General features: G+C 34.3%; 1 protein-coding gene and 1 long non-coding RNA gene across 2 annotated transcripts; one reads left to right on the top strand and one right to left on the bottom strand.

Moving 5' to 3' along the window:
- The first annotated feature begins 1799 nt into the window (after positions 1-1799).
- On the top strand, positions 1800-3602 carry LOC146735460 (uncharacterized). Its single transcript, XR_014931076.1, has 3 exons — positions 1800-1831; positions 1953-2053; positions 3527-3602. It is a non-coding gene; the product is annotated as an uncharacterized LOC146735460 (long non-coding RNA).
- A 13000-nt stretch (positions 3603-16602) lies between these two features.
- Positions 16603-17634, bottom strand: LOC146735459 (beta-1,3-galactosyltransferase 5-like). The gene has a single exon (XM_085505863.1). The coding sequence runs from the start codon at positions 17632-17634 to the stop codon at positions 16603-16605; it is 1032 nt and encodes a 343-aa protein (XP_085361989.1).
- Between the last annotated feature and the right edge of the window lie 5870 nt (positions 17635-23504).

The raw sequence follows: 23504 nt of genomic DNA, 5'->3' as shown, positions 1-23504 counted from the left end.
ACAGTCAAAAATAAAGACTCAAAGAACCTTTGAAATTTCTATAGCGAACGGTAACATGGTTGTTGGATTGAGAGAAGAAGTGGAGTTTACAAACCACGAAGATAGCAAAATTACCGAATTATGAATGAGACCAAATTAACGTTTTCACTATAATTGATATTATCATGGTCCAGATATTTACCAGACGCAGGGCGCGTAACACCATTTATAATTTGAGAAAAGCCGAAATAAACTAAGAAATTAAACAAGTAGTGAGTACAATTAGATAGAACATCATGATTAAAAACTCCAAAAAATCTTCTAGACGAATAGTTTGTTTTACTTTTTCAATGAATAATTTAAAGTTTGGTTTAGAATTACTGAATTTTACGGTATACAATTCATATTTTCCAAGTAATATTAAGTGATTTCACAAGGCTTCACAATTTAGTTTGACTCCAAAATTAAATAGCACATCTTTTATATTAATGCTAATGTTATCGGTAGTGAGAGTGTTCGAGTGAAATAAATTTGTAATGTACTGGAATCAGATCTTGCCACTGATATTATTTCTCTACCAGCTAATACTAACCTAGTATTAGCGTAAATAGTTACAATTCTGTACTCATCTACGGTACTCAATACTGGGTATCAAGCTAAATAGATCACATGCCAATGCCAATGCCAGATACTGAATTGATAACATGTTAATTAACGTGGAATGCGGCTAACTTGTTTTTTTAAACTGCGCATTTTTCTGCGCATATGTCTATGCGCGTGCGTCGCAAATCTTGAGGTAAATATTGGAGGTCAGGTCAAACACTTTTTTTTATGAAGCGCTGTGTTTAAATTCCTGTACAAGTATGTTTCTTAATAAAAACGGCAAATTTGTTATTCGTGGAGCTTTCGAGCGAGAGATTGTACGGTTAGATGACAGTTACAAACGTGTAACAAGCGGTGATACAGTGTACGATCCTCTTGACGATCATTCCTAACACAGTCGAGCCGCCGAACCCAGCGACGATGTACCCGTTGTCATCGACATTCAGCATCAGGAGCAAGTCTCCCGGTAAAGTCAATTACTATATGATGATTGTGTTCCTGTAGAGGACAGTGTACAATTGTCTGATTGGAAGGTGGGTCGTCGTGTTGTAGATCTTGGAGTGCTTGCTAGAGACCTCGATGCGTGTAAACAGTGTAGTGCACCATTGCGTCTGAGCTCCTGTGTAGATGACAAGTGTTACTGCCTTGGATGTGTCCTGTACGTCCGGTGTGATAATTCAGGGTGTTTACTTATTAATCGCGTATATACAGGCAGCAGGCACAGACAGGAAGGAAAGACAACAGGATTACCTGTTTGGGATATTAATCCCAAACTCGCAATCGGTAATTTGCATAGCTTTATGGTATGTTATTGCTGCTGTTATATGTATTCAAGTTGTAGATGTTAGAAATGATATATTTTTCAAAGTGAGAACAGTTCGATCAATAAGATAACTATAATTATTGTAATACAAATGTGTTTTAAGGTATGTAACATGCTGGAATTGGTGAAAGGCAATTAAAATATGTCCTAAGTACTTTGAATGAACCTGGTATACATCATAAAAGCTTGAAGTCCAGAGAAAGAGAGGTTGGAGCTGCGATTGAAAACATAGCTAATGCTTCGGTACTGCAATCGTTTCAAGATGAAAAAAAGGCCTAACTGTAAGTTACCTTTTTTGGTTAAGTAATTTTACATATTACATGTAATTTTAATTGTATATTTTTTAATGATTTTTTTAACTATTCAGGACTAAAGAAAACCCTGTAAATATAATATCAGATGAACATGACAATTCTGAACTTGAAGGTCAGTATATTATATATCTATAATTTTAGATATTATGATGAAACATTGTTCAGGTTAGACAAATGTAAATATTTGGAAAACATGTGCACTTTTAATCTCACTGGCCATGTTTTTTTTCCAGGAACTACTGTAAACATTACAGCATCAGTAGATGGGGCATGGCAAAAACGTGGTAGTGGAAGAAGTTACAATAGTCTTTCATGTCGGTTAAAATAAATGCATGTACGTTTTCTTATAATTGATTTTTATAGGGACAGGGAGTAGATATGTTTAAGTTCAAACATTTAAAAAAAATTGTTTGTTTTTTTGATATTTATTTGAAAGGTCAACAATGATAGGTGAACAAACTGGTAAGTGCATAAGATATGCAGTACGAAGTAAGAGATGTAGTACATGCCAATATGCAAAGAAGTTATGAGTTAAGGCAAAGTCACATGATTGTAGGAACAACTGGATAGGCGGTGCAAGGGCAATGGAAGCTAGCATGGTTATAGAGATGTTAGAAAAGGCAAAAAGTAGTGATGTACTAGTAGGCACTCTTGTAGGAGATAACGATAGCACCACCATAGCACATGCTAGACATCAGTTTAACCATAACATAGAGAAGCGAAGTGACAAGAATCATGTTAAAAAGACATTAGGAAATGACTTGTATGATCTTAGAAACAAACACAAACATCTTACTATATCTGTCATTAGCTATTTGAAGAAGTATTTCAACTATGCTTGTGCACAGAATGAGGGAAATCCGGAAGGTCTCAGTTCAGCGATATTAAATATTGTGCCCCATGCATCTGGGTCACTTGAAAATTGCAATGCATTATGGTGTCAATATTTATCAAAACCAGAACACTATAAACATAAAACCTTGCCACGGGGCCAAGATTTACAAGGAGAATCTCTCAGTCAAGATCTCAGTGCCGTGTTTAATAAATATGCCAGGCAGAAAGAAAAATTGAGTTGTCTCGGGTCTAGTCAGGCTAATGAAAGTTTGAACAACACCGTAGCATCTAAAGCTCCTAAATCTCATCACTATAGCTCCTCAGAGAGTCTGAATTACAGAGTTAGTTCAGCGGTTGCACAGAAAAATTAAGGTTGTTCATATGTATCTCACGTGAGTATTAGATCAAATAAATAAATGTTGTGGTTCTGATAGTTTGTCATTACCAATACAGGTATACCGTATAGTTTATTAATTGGTAGGTAATTGAAATGAAATTTAGTGTTTAACAATAACCGAATAAATTATTATTTTTAGTAAATTTACTGAATATTGCCAAATAAAAAATAAAATATTTTTCTTTTAATCAATATGAACTATTAAGGATGGTCATTAATATCATATTTTTGAAACCCAAAAAATATATAATGCATGAACCTGATTTGAAACAATTAAATGTTATGTATGTTGGTAAAACCAAAGTCAATATTTGCATAGAAACATTTGCAATTGTGATAAAACTGTTCACTCATCAAAATAACAAACATGACCAATGTCCTATTAATAATACTTGCAATGATACTGTTAAAAGAACTACATTAATCAATCAAGTAAGCACCATTGCAAACCTAACCAATTATAGCTGGTTACCATGGAAACAACACTTAAAATTGGTCAATAAACCAACTTGTCTTTTCATTTAATAATAACTAATATATGTATGGTCTAATGTTATCTTATTATACCATTCACAGGTTAACAAAAGTATAGGCCTTTCTCAAGGACGCCATACTGTGGCGCAGGGCCTCAAGTTAGATAAAACAAGAAATCATAAAAAAACAAAACAATCATCAAAAGAATTCAAAAGAAGACGTATCGAGCTTAAAGAAGGAAAGTATAAGTATAATGTTGCCCATGAAGTTCGAGAAGGTGATAGATACGAAAGCAATATTACATTCAGTTCTGTAACTCCAGATATCAATAAAATTCCAGATCCTGTCATACCACCTGGTCGTACACCACTCACTAATAAATCAGTAAACTTTGTTGTTTTTGATCTGGAGGCTACAGGCTTAGGTGAGAATGAAATTTATTTACTTACCTTACAATATAAGTTGAGTGATTATAAAGTTGATAAACATAGGCATGCATGCACTGAATTGTTTGTGAATCAGATTCACCAAAAATTGATAATGAGTTTTAGCTCAAATGGGAGGTAATGAGTTTGGTGTATCTGTGTGCATGTGTCTGTATGGGTGTGTGTCCCTGTATAAACAATTTCAGATACACAGATATTGTTAGGGGGGATGTAATGAGTGCAATGGAATTAGTACAAACATGTACATTTATTTACCTACCGCTAATTTCTATTTTTTTCATATTTCAGATACACAAGCAGATATTGTGCAGAGAGCAGCTGAGCATGGAGATAATTGCTTCAATGAATACACATTTCCTTCAAAATATATGTCTTTTGGTGAAGAATTGGCAACAAAAATTTCAGTTAATCAAAATAATTACAAAATGTTTTATGATGGTAAAGAAGTTAATTCAGTGCCTTTGAGAGTGGGGCTCTCAAATTTCCTTTTATGGTTGAAATTAATTCCAAATGTTGTTTAATTATTAGGTCTTTACAACGCTGTAACTTAGTTGAGGAATTTCAGACCTGTTGTGCAGGATTTCTAGACACGCTTCCTCATTTTAAACATGTATTAATGGAAAGGCTAGAGTAACAAGATCAAATAGTATCATAAACTCTGTCACTACATATTTTGAATCAATCTGATCAAAAGTAATTTGACTGTCTTATTAATGCACTGTGATCAAATATGATTTGACACTGCAAATGTACCCTTTCAGGGATATATATTGTATTTATTTGTGTATATTGAGCAGAATGATCTTACAATATACATGTATTACACATTTTATGTTTATTATTTTACCAGAATCATATCTCTAATAGAAATAAACTAAAATGTATATGTACATGCATTTATGTTTACTCAGAAAATAAAATGATTTTTTGTATTTTTATAACTTTTCCATTACTTGCCACCTTCATTCTTCTGTGTGATAGGAGTAAATGAAAACGGCCCCTCTCCCTACTTCAAATCATTACCCTAGATTGGTCATAACGTGAACACATAACACACTGGATGTAGCAGGTAAATAAAGCATACCCTACCCAACTCTCCTCCTTTGGATTGGTCATAATTTGATCACATAACACACTGGATGAAGCAGGTAAATAAATCATATCCTACCCTAGATTGATCGAAAGTGATCACATAACCAGGGAAGTTGCCATGTATAGTTGTATTGACTGATGCATCTTCCCCTCCACCGTGGTATTATTGTAATGCAATAACAGATTGGATGTGGTATTAAACTGCCCCTTTCCCTCTCACATCAACAAAGATAGGTCATAACTAAAATAATATGTATATTGTCACCTTTAATATTTACATTTACATGGCATTAAACAATTTTTTTAAATATGGTTGCCATAGCAACACAAAATTTACATCCCAAGATAAACAATTTATCAATTTAGTTTCAATTTTTTTTACATTTTTCCATAACTACCACGGTTACTTTTTGCTATGGAAACCACTAGACGGCCATTATTATTGGGATTCATGTGAAGTAGTAAATATCTTAAAATCAAGATCGTTGATCCCCTATTTTTTAAAGCTTATCTAATGAAGGGTAGCCTAACCAAGCTATATGGAGAGTTTTAGGAAATCGTTGTGTTGCTATTATAAAAATTAATAAATAAAATAATAACATTTTAAATTGCAATCATTTGCAAAAATGCAAATAATTTAGCATAATCCAGTATCATTTTGCTATACAGAGCTATGATTATACGTTTCTGACAAACTGACTGATTCACCATATATTGAAGTCATATTTGAGAAAAAAATATTATTTTTCTGATTTTTAGGAATTAGTTTAGTCTATGTCATGAATTGCTCGGTTTTAGGCAACTTCTTGACACTAGAGGGCGCCACATCTCCAAAAATTGACCGGTGACCATACATTTTGTTTTGTTCTTGAATACTCTAAACTTAGTTCTACTACTGTAGAGAGTTCCAGAAAATTACTGTGTAACATTACCCTTAGTAGCGACCCTCCTTTACCAAAACCGGCATGGAAGAATACTGCCGCAAATTTGAAACTATATGATAATAGATGTGTTTGTAGCAGAAGTTCTGTTGAAAGGCATCACAGGTATGGGTGTTTTAATTGAGAATTCAAATATATTAAGGCTGATGGTAAAGTCACCAGACAAATGGAAACAAACTATGAAACAACAGTGGAAGACACTCGTAATGTACTTTGATTACGTGCTTTTCAAGTGCTTGACGGGTGCCAAATTTGAACTCAAACAATTAACTGTTTCGTGTTCAGCCAGAATATACCTGGCACATATCAATATCCCAGAACGTGTTGAATTGTTTCAGACAGACTCAAGGTCATTCAGAATCTCACAGTCAAAATATTCACACTAGATCAGGCTTGTGTATGTGCTCTCTCAGGAAGTTGGAGCATCAGTTGAATATACAGTTGAAGACTGTCAGACTCCCAGTACTATGGTTCGCCCTCAATGGCTCACAGAATTTCTATTTTAACAGCTCCCCACTAGTGATCACACTTTGGTGGCAAAAAGCATGTTGGGGACAGGAGAAGGGGTGTGTACAGTAGAGTATGGAATTGGTACAAACCGTCCTTATTACATTGCTGCTGAGATACGACCAAGGATAAGTACAAGGAGGTTTACCCAAGAGTGAATAGCGAAGAGTGACACGTGGTTGATATTGATTCAATCATATAATTTTACAATAGTAAATATATGGAGATTATAACAAAAACATTTGTGAGCACTATTTTACTAATAGCTCACTGCATAATATTTGTTTCAGACATGAAGGGTGACGTAAAAGCACTATGCCTGCTAATGGTTCTATGTTCCCCAAATGTTACTCAAGGGCTAGCACCCAACCAGGGCTAGTTATCCCGATTTTGTTTAATATTGTGAAATGTTACATAACAACATAAAAAGTCGTGTATCATAAAAGTACTATATCTTCAAGTTCAAGCTTGAATATGTTTATTCACTCAACGAATCACCGACTAATCCGTTCTTGATGATGATCTATCCTTTTAAAATTAAATATGTTCATGGGAACTCAAGAATCCAGTTCGCTCCCGAAAATGAAACTGCTTAGTTTATCTTTTGAACATACCTACCTTAATGTTTAAAGAAATTGTGTGGTTGGCAACGAATAACCATTCAACACATTCTTGTTTACTTGGAAAAAACGGCCAGATTGAAACCAATGAATTGATTTTTTATGTGGGACTCCTTTTAAAAGCGGCATGAGAATCAATAATTTTTGAATTTATGAATGAAAGATCGATCTCAAAATGTGACTTTCACTTTTTCTCGACAATTTCTTCTGAAAATGTATAAGAATTCATCTTTAACGGTTTGTGTTATTTCCGAAACAGTTAATAAATGTTTTTTTTATTTTGGTTATGTTATTTTCCGTAATTTTTGTTTCTAGGATCTCCTTGTTTTGTGCGGTACAGCCTCAGAAGAGCGCGTCCTGTGTCTCCCCCTACTAAACCATCATGCCTTGACAGGAATTGTTGTTGGGGTGAACGATTGAAGATGTGTTATAACCAGTCTACTGTAGGTAAGATAATCTAAAACAAAAAAGCAGTCATGTTGTTGTGTTTTGTTTGTTTTTGTTTTATTTAGGCCTGAATTTAATCTATGAAAACTTCAAAATTGCATTGGATATACGCACGTTCAATAACCAGAATCCTTAGTACTTATATTGTGGTTCTAATTTTATGATGTTTCATTATTTCTTCTAGTTGTTTGATTAATGCTATTGATATCTGTAAATAGTGCTGCAACAATGGCCCAAAAAGGTCATTATTTTGGGAGTTGGTGGCACCCCATAGTGCAACATTTGTCCTCATGCATTTCAAACGAAATGACCTGTACTTCTCAGGGTTTTCAACACCAGCTTCAGTTGCAAGCTCTTGAAAGCGAGATCGCAGTTTTGAAAGGGTGAAGACTTGTTTTTCGTTTATGATGGTTGGTCAGAATTCATCAATAAAGGCCTTCAGTGCAGTCCGGTACACATTTTCAGTGTCTATCACTTATGTAGCTCGGGTAGCACCCCTTTTGTCTATGGTACCGTGCTTCAACATCGACAAGATCCCCGTTTGCAACACCGTAAAGTCGTGCCAACATGGTCTGATCACTTCTTCGTTTAGCAGCAGCTAACATTTTTGTGTACATATTCTCTGTTTCAGGTACATTGTACCATAGACTAGTTGTATCTGTGTTTTGGATTGCAATTCCACCCCCCCCAGATAAAGTTTGTGTTAGGGAGAAAAAGAAAAATTGTGCGCCAAGCTATTCCAGACGTATAGAAAGTACAAACAACCCGACTCCCGGAAGCCTCCAACTTTTCGAGAAGGATAATAAAATGTTGCTATCAACATGTTGATTTATCAACATGACTCCTATGGTCAAACAAAAACTGTAATCATTTAAATAAAATAGTATTTTACTAAGCATAGTTTGATCTATATCATTCAAGGGAATGATGAACATGCTATACGGTGAAAATATGTGTGATACCATTGGTAACGTGATCATTTGACCTCTGGTGACCTTTGCCTATAACCTATGAACATATAACTTACAGAGTCTGCAAGGCTATCAATATAGCTTTACAATGATATATAAGTTTTTAAGATAAAGTAATGAAATGGAATTATATGAGGATTTTTATATTAACGCTAGCGTCTGTTTTGCCAGTTCTACATTACCAAATTTAAACCTCAATTTCTCAGCTCTCCAGCATTTCCGAAGATGTCCTCAGGCTGTTTCATACTCTAGACATATTGTCCTTCAAATTTATGCAAGAGGACAAATGTGGCACTTTGGGTGCCAGTACCCCCTCTCAGAGGTGGCCACTGCTGCAGCACTAAAATTGCTACACTAAATATAGGGTAATTTTAACCCATTCGTTTGAACATGTTCTTAATAAAATGGGCGAACTGATTGGCGTACTGGGTGTACGTTTCCATATCATGTTGTAAATCCCTAGTATGTTCGATTGTGTCGTGTCGCGTTGCTTTCGAGAAATCACAGAGTTAGATTTGAAACCGGAAATGGCAAATGTATTTCGTGTTTACATCATACCGTAGTGCCTTGTCCTGCGCGATGCTATCAGAATTCGCATCATCCCTCGTCGTCGACTCATCATCGTCAGTACCAGGGATTGTGAGTTCCTGGACAGTCGTGTACCGTCGCGTCTTAGAACTGACGTAAGGCGGGCTTGGGTAAACTTAACAGAACTGCACAAAAATGGTATTATCGTATGTTCACATTTTTCGATTGAGAGCATTGCATACAGTATTGGCCATATTTGAGGGAAATTAAATATGAGCTGTTTATACCAAAGTAGCCAGACAAAATAAATGCGCCAAAAAATTAACTGTCTGTTATACCAAATTGTAAAACTTTGTCCTTCCCTATTTTGCTAGCTGGTGGGCTAAATTTCGAATTTAGGCTTTGTTTCAGAATTTACTAAAAATTTAGTTTTTTTCTCATAAGCAGAAAGATGATGTTGGTAAGCGTTTCCCTCACCCTCACCCCTCCCGTATTTCAGTTGTATATGTGTAGCTATGGAGGGGCAATTTTGAATTATAGGGGGGCTGGAGTGTTAGGGCCCTAGTTAGGGGTTTGTAGACATTCACTGTTTTAGTAATTACTAAACTCATTTTTCCCGTGTCACTAATACCAAGATACAAGTCTGTATTTGATAGTGAATAAACTCATCAGATTGCACATTGTATATATAAGACTTTGCTCAAAGCAATTTTTTAAATTGGAACCACATATTAGTTAAAGACAACGGCACATGAACGATCCAAGAAATGTAATGTATTGTACTGTATGTTTTAAAAAACCATATGTCTCCTTATTTACTGTGTAAATGTTGTGTGACATCACACTGAAGAAACCACAACCACACCCTTAGCAATCCTACCTCAAAATATTAAGCTAACAATAGTGTACAATTATTCTTGATGGCAACATTTGGGTACGATTCCTTGACATATTAATAGAATTCAAATGAATGCCTATAGCAAAACATAATTAATAATTGCTACTACAGTAAGTTACAAATGACATATTTGCCACAAGGTGTCCTAACCACACTTGAACTATACAATCATTTCATATTGATTTTTTAATGGGTCTATCTCTAGCAACCAATAACATCACTATAGCAATGTGGTATGAACAGATTATTGGATGATTACTTCCACAATAAGTGGGCTATGTTTAGAAAAGGGGTTTTGACGCAGGAACAAAACTGTTATTTTTTAAAGATATGTGCATGGTTGCCATGGAAGCCCTAAATAAATACAAAAGGTTAAGATCGAGTTTCCAGGAAAAGTTTGTAAAATATTGCCCTTATAATGTTGGCGATGGCAATTAGATTTTGGTAAGGATGCCCATCTGGTTGCCAGGGAAACAAAAATGTTGGTGTTATTTTCTATTTCATGTAGAAATAAATTTCTTTGAATGATATTGTTACGTAAATCTCAACATTAATATTCCCCAATAGATGTTCTAGAAGGGTTATCTCTTAACATAATTAAATCAACTATATTGGCGGAGATGCTGGCATGCGTACCTCGTTGCCATGACAACAACGGATACAACTCAACAAGTTATAGCAGACTCTTCGTGAAAATTTCAGAAATAAGAAACAATCGATTTGAGGTTGGAAGCGATGTTTGAAATGGAAACAACAATTTCGGAAACGACTTTTCATTCATTTTTAGTCAACTGACCATCTAATTAAGTGACCGACCATCCAACTAACCGCATTTGTCACTGGCACTAGGTGTCAACCAGGACAACACTAAGTGAAACAAACCATTGTTTTGGAGGCATAATTATTCAATTTGTAATGTAATTTAAATAAATTATTTCAAATTTAAAACAAGTTTTATCCTTAAAAAGTCTATAATTTCGTGCCATTCTAAACATGTTATGTTTAGCAAAATAATAAATTTCCTACTAATAGTTAATGCTAGTCCACATTATGTTCTATACAATTTTCATAACAAAATAATAACAATGAGTATTGACGAATCTAACTCACATAACTCCTACTTATTATTAGGAATATATAACATCGCACTCAACTCGTTCATACGAGAGTGTTCTATGAATAACTGCTGGGCTTTGAACGATGGTCGTTTACATTACATGTATTCGCATGGACTGGTAACTGCTGCGGTTGTTTCACTACCCTTCCCTCCAGTAACAGCTGAGTTCACAACTAGAAAATCTGCATCTGAATGTAAAAATTTATTTTGTAAAATGACGACGGCTTCAAAATTGAAGGATCACACTATATTAAGTTTGTGGTTTGAAAAGAAAGTGCTCATTGATAGTGTCCGGATCCTGACAAGAAAATCTGATTGTAAGCTACCGTGTTTCGAAATACAATGAAACTTTGTGTCATTTAAGTATGTTTTATATTTGTACGGTATTTTGTTAATCAATTTTCCAGTATCATAATTGTTTTGTGTCGTGTACGTCAATTTGTTTTCATAAATCTCATTCAAATAAAGTTATATGTATTCTTTATTCCAGTATTATTCTTAGTAAGTCTTTTACTATCACTAGAAGATATGAATAGTTTGGAAGTGAAAATACGTTGTGGTGACCAACTATATCCAGAAAATATTAATGGCGAATTCCGCAGCAATGATGATGCTTATATTTATTTTGTTGGGGATGAATTTGCATGGATCCATTTTTATTGTTCAGATGCCGGCATAGATGATTCATATGCACATGGTTTATCTGTTTACAGTCGCTCTAACCAGATATATGGTATTCATATTTATGAAGTTGAGGTTTATACCACATATGGTAAGATGTATGTTACACTGTAGTGTCATATAAAAGAACATTCTATGAACAAGCAAAAATTACATGGAGAAATAGACTTTCCTGTTTTGCAGTGACTCTCTATTTAGTTCCTGTATTAATGCATTTAGTATAAAACCATGTTTTGTTTATGTGAGCCATGTAGTCAAAATTTCATAAAATGATTTGAGCTTTCCCAAATAATAGATCTCGATCTGTTATTTCAGAGTAGAACTCTAGATCTCGGAAAACACATTTTTGTTATATAAACATTCACGTTATATTACAAATTTTGATGTCTTTTATTAAGTCTAATTTTCTTTTGGTACTAGATGAGTCTATTATTCAATCTCACTTACAGACCATACACTACAAAGTTACTTGGTCACGAGTACATGCGATTTGATTTAATATATAATACATTTAACAATGCATGTCATTTACAGTTCAGTGTGATTAGATAAAAGACCACGAACTTGCACCCACCATGCTTGTTGATAACATTACTTTATCTTAGGCATGACTAACATACCCCTAATTGCAATAGGGAATGAGTCATTAAGAATGACATGTTATTAAATATCTTGGCTCGTCTAATTATTTCCAAACAAGATTTTGTGTTTATATGGTTGGTTAGTTCAATTCCCAAATATTCAAGTAACGGTCTAAAATATATATTGCAGGGACGATATGTCATGAGTTCCGCAGTGGGGTAAGATGTGTTCACGCAAATACCTGACATCATCTTGTGGTCAGTTTCCAAATTGTATAATATATTATGTTCTACCATTTTATTTTCAGCAATCAGTACATATATATACATATTTAATTATTTGCTGGGCATACATTATTAGATGATTTCGGAAAACAGCGGTGGACATGTCAGTGATATGAACACATCATGTTGATACACAAACAGTGGACACATTCTTTTTCACTCTTATTAATACGATATACTCAGGACATATCGGGTCACTCACTTAAAGATGATTAATATGTCATTACAGGTGGGTTTTACGAGTGTTTTTGGAAAGACAATGGCTTTGATTATAGAGGAACGCATTCTGTTACATTTTTGAATAAAGAATGTGTTTCATGGAATAATTACTGGACTGATATATTTCCCGAATTTCCTGTTACTTATGTCGATCGGATACAAAGTCAGGGTGTTACAGACCAACCTTACTGCAGGAATCCATTCGGGTGGAGGATGAATGTCTACTGTTTACATGATGAAATCAATATGGAAGAATGCTATATCGGCAAGCCGGGAGTTAATTGCCGTAAGTTCAACCATAATACTGATCAGTACTAGAATGAGTATAGTTTAAATAAATAAACACAACAGTTTAATTGCATGAAATGTATTAAGTTATATATGATTGAATTGACATTTGCGCATGGAGTTGTGTTAACCCAGCTCAATATGTTGTTTTTTATAACTCCAAATCAACGTCATGCAAGACAACGAGAGCTTCTTTTGCAAAATCAAATTTAACAACAGTTAGCTAGAAACTATGATGCCTCATTAGGTCATGTGTGACAGAGTTGGTTCACGCCAAAAATATATTCAATCGAATAATAAAAACTATGCACATAAGAGTACACATTGAATTGAATCGGTGTATGTATTTTTGCACGATTTATGTATTTCGTGGTAAACACATAACACAATAATGATGTGCAGTTGGCGAGCAGAAAATCTGAAAAAAACTTACATGTTCTGTGTCATGTTTAAAACTTGGTAGTCTTAAACATTAGCCTGATTCAACCACACTAGTACTAGAATACTAGTAATTGGTAATAGCTTGAAAGTTGACCCAGTACAGTACTCCGTCTAGATGTGACACATTAGTCATCAGTCTGTCAGCTGATCTACTTAACCTATGTAAGACTTATTCTGGCACTACAATAAATAAAACAGTTTAAAATGCATCTCTTGCATTAACATTTTTAAAAATAAAAAAAAAAAGAAATAACATTTGACCTAGCCCACTGACACAATTGTTTCAGTTTGTACCGTGCACTTTTTCTATAATCGCGCCGTCTAGCGACAGACGTGACTCGAAGGACGTTCAAAGCGTCGATTTCGCTTTGATTTGTGGTTGTTCGTTAATGAAAATTATGTTTTTGAGAGATGTTACCATATTCCCGATGACAAACACGATCACACATAGTTGTCGACTAAAACGACGTTGCCTTCATTAATATATGTCATTTTGACGTCATAGTAGCGCTCCGTCGCTAGAGGGCGCGTTTTATGGGGATAATGCTTACGAAAGTCTTCAGAGACTCCAATGTGCATGGACTTTGGAAGAGAAGTTGAAACGAGTGTACCTTACCTGTGGTTGTGGTTGACGCGTTCAGTTCACGAGTTCAGTCATTGTGCTACAGCATTGAACAGAAAGCATATCAGTGTGTAAATGTGTAATTCATTTTAGAATACATACATATAACTTTAAATATTTCAACGTCAATGTCATGATGAGAACTGTCATTCACAGAAAATCGTAAATGACGACAGTTTGCACACATTTATATCACCCGGACGAAACACTACGTTGTGAGCCTGAGCAAACCCTGTATACACTGATCAACAAACCTGTGCTACTTGGTTCCAACGCAACGGTGTACTGTCTGAGTGCATACTTTGCGGTATTCTCATAATAACCTTATTATTATACATCTTTTCCTTAGAATACATCATGGCAATGCCGAAATCCAAAAAGTTCAGAACAGAATCAGCGATCTTCTCTGTGTAGCAGCCATGCTTGTTTTTATTATTATAGGACGCTTACGCGCGTAATCATTCCATATTCGCATTTCCTTATACGGTAGGATGAAAATACCCCGTAAAATACCTCAACATTACTGCACGCTGTAACTTATGGCGTTACAGTGACAGATGTATAATAATACAGTATATTCCTTGGATATGTCTGCTCCGATTAGAGAATGCAATTCATGAAAATACAATGAGTGAAATATAGAATATTCCCAACAAAAACTGGCTAGAGTCGACGTCGTATACACACATATACCACTGGTGGTAATGTGATCCATTGATTTAGGTGTGTGTTTATTAATGGAAACACAACGAGTCAGTATATCATTAGAAAATGCGCACCTTGACATCGTGTTACTATAGTAGCATTACGTAAACACGTTGCGTCCACACGCGTAAAATGTTGTATATATTATCAACAACTTGCATGTTTATGGTATATATGTTAAAGCGGGAGGGTCGTCACCTGCGCACGCCCGGAAATTGAGTCCCAAGCCACGATAACAATACACGGTAAAGGTTCATGGGCAGACACTTGTTTGTACATGTATGCTCTCTCAGATTCATTTTAGGATGATAGCTTCAATTCTTTAATTGAAATGTGCATTGCTAAGAGCAGAGCTATATTATATATATTACATCTGTCATTGCTTACGCAAGCTTATAATTAGTTCCCGTTCCGATGCAGGTACTAATGGATTGACCTCTGCGAGAGCGTCCGTCAGTGTGCCCGTGCATCCATGCGTGCATCTGGACCTATATCGTAGACATTCCTTGACCGATTACTAAAACTTCACATATACATCATACATAATATTATTCATATTGTTTCACGATCTGATTCAAGATTGGCCAAATATGGCGGTGATTTTTGTACTGATAAATCATCGAAATCAAGCATGTCTGGCACGCCGGAACAAGTTCTCGGCTGTTTGCCGATGGATTTTGTTCAAACTTTGTACATACATTAGACATTATTTGATGCACGTCATTTTGTTTTCCAGATCGGATTAATAATATTTGACTGATTGGCGGCCATTTTTTGTTTTAATGAATGCGGTTCTAGAGCCATATCTCTGACATGCTTTGACTGATTATGTTCAAATTTTATATATTCATTATACAATATAATCATGGATATACAGATGTATTCAAAATGGCCGACTAATTAATGCTGTTCCAGAGCAATACTGTGTTGCATGTATAGCTTGTTTAATTTAGTTTCAGGCTTGCATTTTTACTTACAATGGGTCGTCTTGTGTTCGAAAATCGTGCGTGCATGTTTATATGTTCGTAAGCTGCCAGTACGTATACTACATTAATTCTGTTCAGTTCCATAATCCCCCACTAGTAACATACATTTCAGCTCACGCACGCACATTTCAGCTCCACATCATTCTTTGATCACCACTTCTATAATAATATCCATTAGAAATGTACATTCAAATTATACAGCTGGGATTGCACTGCTTTCAGTGGTTCCTATAGTAAGGTCATGTCTTTGGCGGGAGGAGTGTTGAGCAGATCTTACCCCTCCATGCGAAATTTTGTGCCGCCGCCTCTGTTTTTGAACGCACCTGATTGCCAAATATTGATTTGAAATATTATTCAATTGATTGTAAATCAACGTACCGATTCCCGGTATAATCTATCTGCCAAATACTGATTTTATACATCCCATATAGTCTACATAATAGGCTAAATGAAACACCGTTTCTTACCAGGATAATCTACTTCAAATGAACCCTAGCAACCAACCCAACTATAGCAAATAAATAAACTGTACACTGTATATGATCAAGCAATATTTAATATTGAATGAATGTACATTGTAATATAGTGGCGGATATTTTAATAATATTTGTGTGCTAAAAGGTAATAAAAGCAACAGTATTAATTATTTCTATTGGACATGAATTTGTGACACACAGTTTCAACGACATATTTATAGAAGATCTATTTCCGACACCTTTACCCATTTTTACAACAATCTGCATACTCACAAATTATAAATTGTTTCATTTGCTATGTAATATGTAAGCAATACATTATATGCATTATATTACACAATTAATTGTTTTGTTTTTAGTGACGAATTTGGTCTCATAAACTGGCCAGAATTTGAGCATTTCATTTGGTGCAACACGGTGGACTGCAATATACTCCGTGAAGAAGCATCCTAAGTTCGACGAACCTCTGGTAATTTCAATGTTTGTGTATGGATGGACAGAAACATTTAGCTTAGACATAATTACTCCGATAAATGCGTCTTCTGAAGATATGTACCCTGTTGGATGGGAAGATATATAATCATAAGCCCTCGTTACAACATCTTGTGAGAGAATATACAGCGCCCCAGAAGCGTAGACTGGATAATTCTTTTCTGGATATGCTTCATATGAAGTATAATACCGGTTCTTCGGATTTCGAATCACGGGGAATGTGGCTCGTGTGTAACCAAGGTAGAGACCTGATGTTGGATTCGACTTTATTACTTGTAGTAACAGTCTTAAATTAACAAGAACATCATCGTCGGTTTTAATGGCATAATTTACTGTTGGGCAGAAGCACTGTGACCACCTAAGGAACATGATTGTTTTCAAAGTCAAGTTTCTGAAATGTTCCACAAAACTGCCTTGGACTAGGTCGTCGTACTCTGCACTTTCTCGATTCAGTCTTTTCTGCAACTGCGCATCCTCGTTAATTCCAATGAGAAATATCACTCGAGCAGATAGTCTATTCAAAAGATCATTGTTAGCCCAAGTCTGCCTCACGGCCGCACGCTGTTCGAAGTTTAGCACTAATGATTCAACACCTACAAGAAACGATGTACCCTGCGTAGTAGAGTTACTGCTGCATTTGTTTTTTGGGTTTACCAGGAATATAAAGTCCTCTGGCAAGTGATCGTAGTTTGTCCCGTTTTTTACGTACCGATTTCCGACTTCTTTTATTATCAGGGCTGCATCTGTTGTGTACAACATTCCTTCTTTATACAGTATCCATCTACAAATAAGCATAAGCGACAAACCCACTAAAACATACTTTCCCATTCTAGCAAGGTTATGAGTCTTTGAATAGTGTGCTTGCATATTTACCACGTTGACGTATGATCTCAGACTGGCAAAGCAGTATCTATGTCTATAAAATATAAAACTCCAATCCAGTATGTGGCATTCAATTTGAACATAATAATAAAAGATGTCATCTGTTACCATTTAGTTGTAAAAACACGTCCCGTGAAATGACGACCCCTTAGGATACTGATTTTCAATTATTCGAAATTTTGTGTTTAATTTAAATAATTACGATTACGATTTTTTAATAACTAAATTTAATTTTGAGACATGTTATGAATGCATATATAAATTTAAATGATTCATCCATCAGACGAGTTTACTTCAAACATAAAATTGTAATACTAATCAGAATGCTAGGTTGACCTTTCAACATTGATGGCGCTATATGTATGTTTTGCTTATACTTCCGCTTTCAAATACTTGCAAAATAAATTTAAAAGAAGAGAATTTCCCCCCTCAAATATGAATCCCTTTTTCAGGTTCACTGGCCTCAATGATAACATGAACCCAAAGATTAATATAACATTTGTTGAATTTTGCTATTGCTACAAAAAAGATTTTTTACCAATTTCAATATTTTTGAACTCACATTGTGGATCAAAATCAAAAGGGAATTCACCCCTGTCATGGAAATGCGGATTTACCAATAGACACGTCACAGAAACACACATCTAAAGTTCAGGGGATTAAAGTTGGTACAAAACTTGTTCAATAGAATCTGACAAGGAACAGCGTCGAATTTCCATTAAATTTACTGTCCCTTGCACTTAAACAGTTTTCAAAAATTAAAAACATTCTAGTCTGTGTAACCTAATTTGACAGACAATTGCTTTAGCTTACTTTCATGTGTTATTTTTTTCAAGTATGTTCAATGAAACACATTGCATTTTAGTCTAAATTGTCGTGTTTTCAAATACAACTTTTATAAACCCAATGTTTTGTTTTAATAACTACAAATATGTTAGACACAAATAATCATTGTATATTATATCACTGGTTTCAAAATAATTATGTTGTGGAAATCAATATTCTTTTATGGAAATCGCAATTTAAATACCACACTAAGGCGTGAGCAGCAGATGTTACAGGGTTAGTATTCATTTCATAATTTTTGGTAGCAAAATACAAAGTAACTAAATCCGTTGCCGCGGGAAAAATGTATTATCAGTGCGTTGGTGCATACAATGGCGATCATTAACACAATGGCCGGCATGTGACTGGGTTTAATGTGATGTTATATGTATACTCGCATCAAACATCTGTTCAGATTAGAGAATGTAATTAATGAAAAAAATATTATTGAAATATACAATATTGACGATAAAAATGACTCGAAAACAAATACTATTTAAACCGTTGAACCATTAGGTATTTAAGGATGTTTTCCAATATTGACTTCATTACTCCACTAAGTCATGTGTTCCACATTATTTCTAACGTAAGTGTAATGATGAGGACATTTAAACGTGAAAAATATTTGACAACATGATTTCTCAACAACTGGACATAATGATAACCCACGCACATACTATGCTTACAAACTGAAAAATGTTTTCAAATTCAATATCACATCTTCATGTTAACACTTGTCTATGCCGGTAAAACAATTAGAAATATAATTTTAACTGTTTGCTATATGTAATATGCAGACTTTCCGTTTTCAACATAGAGAAATGCTGTCATTTATATGCAGTAAAATACCAATATCTTTATGTAATTGGAAGTATCTGATGTGTATTTTCTGTTGAACAGTCACGGTACTGAAATATATTCCACAAAAATGTTTACTGACACCAGCACATGTTCAATGAGAGATGTTGTATATGAATACACAATTTGATTTATTGTATGAAAGTTGTTGTGCATTGAAGCTTTTCTGTGTGTGCTCAATGCTATTTGGGCCATGAATACCCACTTTCAACCACCACTCATCCCCCGTTTGGAAACATGACCATATGCTGCCACATAGACTCTTGCCCACATAAGCTGTGTATGTTTGCTCATGCTACTTGAGTCAGGAACTGGATTCAGGAACATGCATAAAGGATATTTTACATGGGAAATGACGTCACCCACACCACACATACATTTGGACCAAATATTGTAACTATCATCACGTTCATGACCCCTTCGTGCTCATCACTCATATCTTTTGAAAAAACTTGAGGTGCAGGTGTTCGGGCCGAAAGAAGCTCTTTATGATTTTCTGTCATTTTAATAGTTTTTTTTAAATGTACTTCAATACTGTCCTTGCAACCTGCGTGGCATTGAATATATAATACATTGAGATTGGTGCCAATTTTCGATCATTGAGATATCCTCTTCTGTCAGGCAAAATTTATTTTGACCAATCAACATTTGTTGTTCCTCATCGATCAATGCCAAATTCAGTGTCAAGGTGCACTCATCCTATAACATCTTAAAAACAATTGTTTTGATCTTGGTCAAAGGAAATCGTTGTATCCTACCCTTCTGTATGATTACTTGTTGCTTAGAAATTTTGTTGTGTCAAATCAAATGTAACATTACAGATTCAAATTTAATTTGCCAGTGGATATAAAATTTAGCTATATTTAGGGTTAATAATTTGACAACACAACTGGGTGTTCAACATATCCCACATACCCTCTGCAACTTTCACAAGCTTTGGATGATATTAATCATGTCTTCCTTGTAGTATTTTTTCGATGTTGGTGCTAATGCAGTAGTACACATAATAAAGATCATTCATGAGTAATAGCGGAGATAACATGCAAGTGATGCATTTGAAACAAATTCGTTTTTGCCCACCTATTATTTCCAATACAAGTCACGAATAAGTGATAAGAGTTGTTGAACATGAATGTGACGACTGTAAAATTGTTGCTGTGTTTCACTGTAACTCATATCAGTGATATTGATGCGTGGGCTTTGTGTGTCTACACATACTATAAAGTCAATGGCGAGTATAAATGTCGTACTATATGCGCATTTGCATAACAAATGACCATTATTCAAAATTATCCATCTTTAGAAATTAAAACATGACTATTCATATAATGGTATTAGTGATCATGCACGTGTTATTCAAAGGCTTTTAGATTATTGGGAGCAACGAAATAGGACGATAATTACGCAAGTCATACGATCAACCCTTGTGTAATGGAATAACTTTTGCATGTTTTAACATGTCGAGAAAAATACCTGATGAAACACCGAGGTTGAATAAATAATCAACACTTACAATACACAAATGAAAGGAGCAGACATCGCAAAGGGTCATGTGTTGATATTGAGAACAGTTGGTCCTTCGCGAACTGACATGTGTCTGGCGGTATAAAAAATGGTCGAGTATTGGTCAATTTAGATTCAATAAATTTCCGTAAATTCGTAAAATATGAACCCCCACTGAAACATTGGACCGAAACTTGTTGGCAACAGCTGCGAAATGTGTATTAAAATTATTAACAATATTTTAGAGGTTATTGCTAACTATTTTTTCTTAGTGGACTTAATTAAATTAACTACCAAATTACGTTTGGCTCTATATTGGTTCAGAACAGTAATATCTCCAAAAATGCTCCAAAGATTGTCTCTGTCTTTAATTTTAGGTAGAATGTCCGTATTTAGCCATCCTGGTTGCCTTAATGTTTTCACATGTCTACAAACAAAGGGGCATGCGAATCGCAATTATTATTAAAAATAAAATGCCATGTCTCAAATACCAAATTAGTATTGGTGATATTGTGTACTTAAACTAGAGACATGTTCAAAAAGACAGCCAAAAATAAAAACTCAACGAACCTTTGAAATTTCTATAGCGAACAGAAACATGGTTGTTGGATTGAGGGAAGGAGTGGAGTTTACGAACCACGAAGATAGCGAAATTCACGAATCATGAATGAGAACCAAATTAACGTGTCCACTATACTAGACATTATCATGGTCCAGACATTTACATTTGAGAAAAGCCTAAATAAACTAAGAGATTAAACAAGTAGTAAATAAATAAAATCTTCAAAAATATACATTTCCTTGCCTTCCAGGTAAGTTTTTTTCTATTTTATGAGCTAACAGCACATCTATGTTATGAACAATACATGGTAATCTATAAACGCCACCAAGTAAAACATATCTACATTTAGGGGGAGTTACTTTAATCCACATAATTTCAAACAAAAGGGCATGCGAATCACAATTATTATTAAAAATAGAATGCTATGTCTCAAATGCCAAATTAGTATCGGTAATATTGTGCACTTAAACTAGATGCGTGTTCAAAAGACAGTCAAAAGTAAAGACTCAAAGAACATTTGAAATTTCTATAGCGAACAGAAACATTTTATATCTAGACAACAAAACAAAAACAATGTCTTTTAAGTAAATCTTTATTTGTATAGGCCCTGGTAGAATACCCATTGGTAAAATGAGATATTGCTGAACAATAATAAATGTATGGTAAAATTAAAGTATACTAACGATTTCAGTTTTGCCATAATTGAATGACTGGAAAGAAAATGATTATTAGAGTCATAATTTCTAATTTGTGATTGCTAAGAACGCCACCAGCGTTTCTTAAATAATTCTTTTCAATCATTCAGCAAAGGAGCAACATTCACTTTTATTGGAATTGAGAAGATTTGTTGAATTTGGAACATATTTGAATAATATGTTGTCAATCAGAAATTTCTGCGTATGTAAAATTTTAGTATACCTTTGCATTAGTCTTGTTCTTGAAAATTAGTTAAAATCGCAAAAAAATACTATTTATTTATAAACAATTAGAACCATGTATGCAATTATATATATTTATTTGAACATGCAAAAAACATATCGAGCTCAATCGCGGACAATCAATTCTGTAACCATTACAAATACATATATTAGTTATTTCTTGTTTAGACATTGTGGAAATTGAATTATCTGCAATTTCGGTAATTTTTAAGGTAATTCAGTTTGCCCAAGTGGTACAAGTGTCAGAATAGTTACTGCATTTCAATCCATAGAATATGCAATGATGTAATCGACTGTCCTAGCAAAGAAAATGAACAGAACTGTGGTAAGATGAAACTATTTTCATTTTACGATATGTAAGACACATATAATTTAACTGGCCAAATACAACAGTGTTTTTTTTAACAATTTTAACAGCTTACATATGTAAATATATACATTTAATGTAAGTATATATTTATTTATTTATTTATTTATTTGAGCGATAAATAAAAAAACAATTATGGCCTGAATATTGATAAGTAGATAATTAGTGTACAAAACAATGTAACAATATCAAATTGTGATCAGTCTATATCAGTTGATTCAATATAAAAAACAATTTTGGAATGACAGATATGCATCTTTAATTATCTCAGTCGTCGTGCAGTGTTGTTCACGTTATGAGTGTCATATATATGTAACTCAGGTACAGGTCATGTGTATTTATGTGAAACCATTTGAGATGCAGGTAAACGGTTAATCAAGTATGGTTTTAGTAACATATTTCAATCTATAAATCTGATAATTACAATTTTCATCGCCATCGTTTATATTTTAGTGAACATTCCTTATTACTGTTTTTGTGAATGTACAGTAATGTCATCTTTTACAGAATCATACAGGTGTAATCAATGGAACTTTTAAATGTAAAAATAAAAACATGTGTATTGCAAAAGATTATATATGTGATGGAATTGCACACTGTAAAGATGGTGGCGATGAACAATACTATTGTACGATTCAATTGTTTAATAATAAAGTTCAACAACAACACAGACAATACAATAAGAATGTAGACTTTCAGTTTTATTACTGATAGTAAAATATCCTCATGAGCTCTATATATTTTCAAAACCATGTATTTGATATGTTCATGTAAACAACTATTGGAATGTTTATTAATATTG

This window comes from Saccoglossus kowalevskii, chromosome 12 (assembly GCF_978046115.1).
Source record: "Saccoglossus kowalevskii chromosome 12, keSacKowa6.1, whole genome shotgun sequence".
Lineage (NCBI taxonomy): Eukaryota > Metazoa > Hemichordata > Enteropneusta > Harrimaniidae > Saccoglossus > Saccoglossus kowalevskii.
The sequence above is the reverse complement of the archived record's forward strand: the minus strand, read 5'-3'. Positions and strand labels throughout refer to the sequence as shown.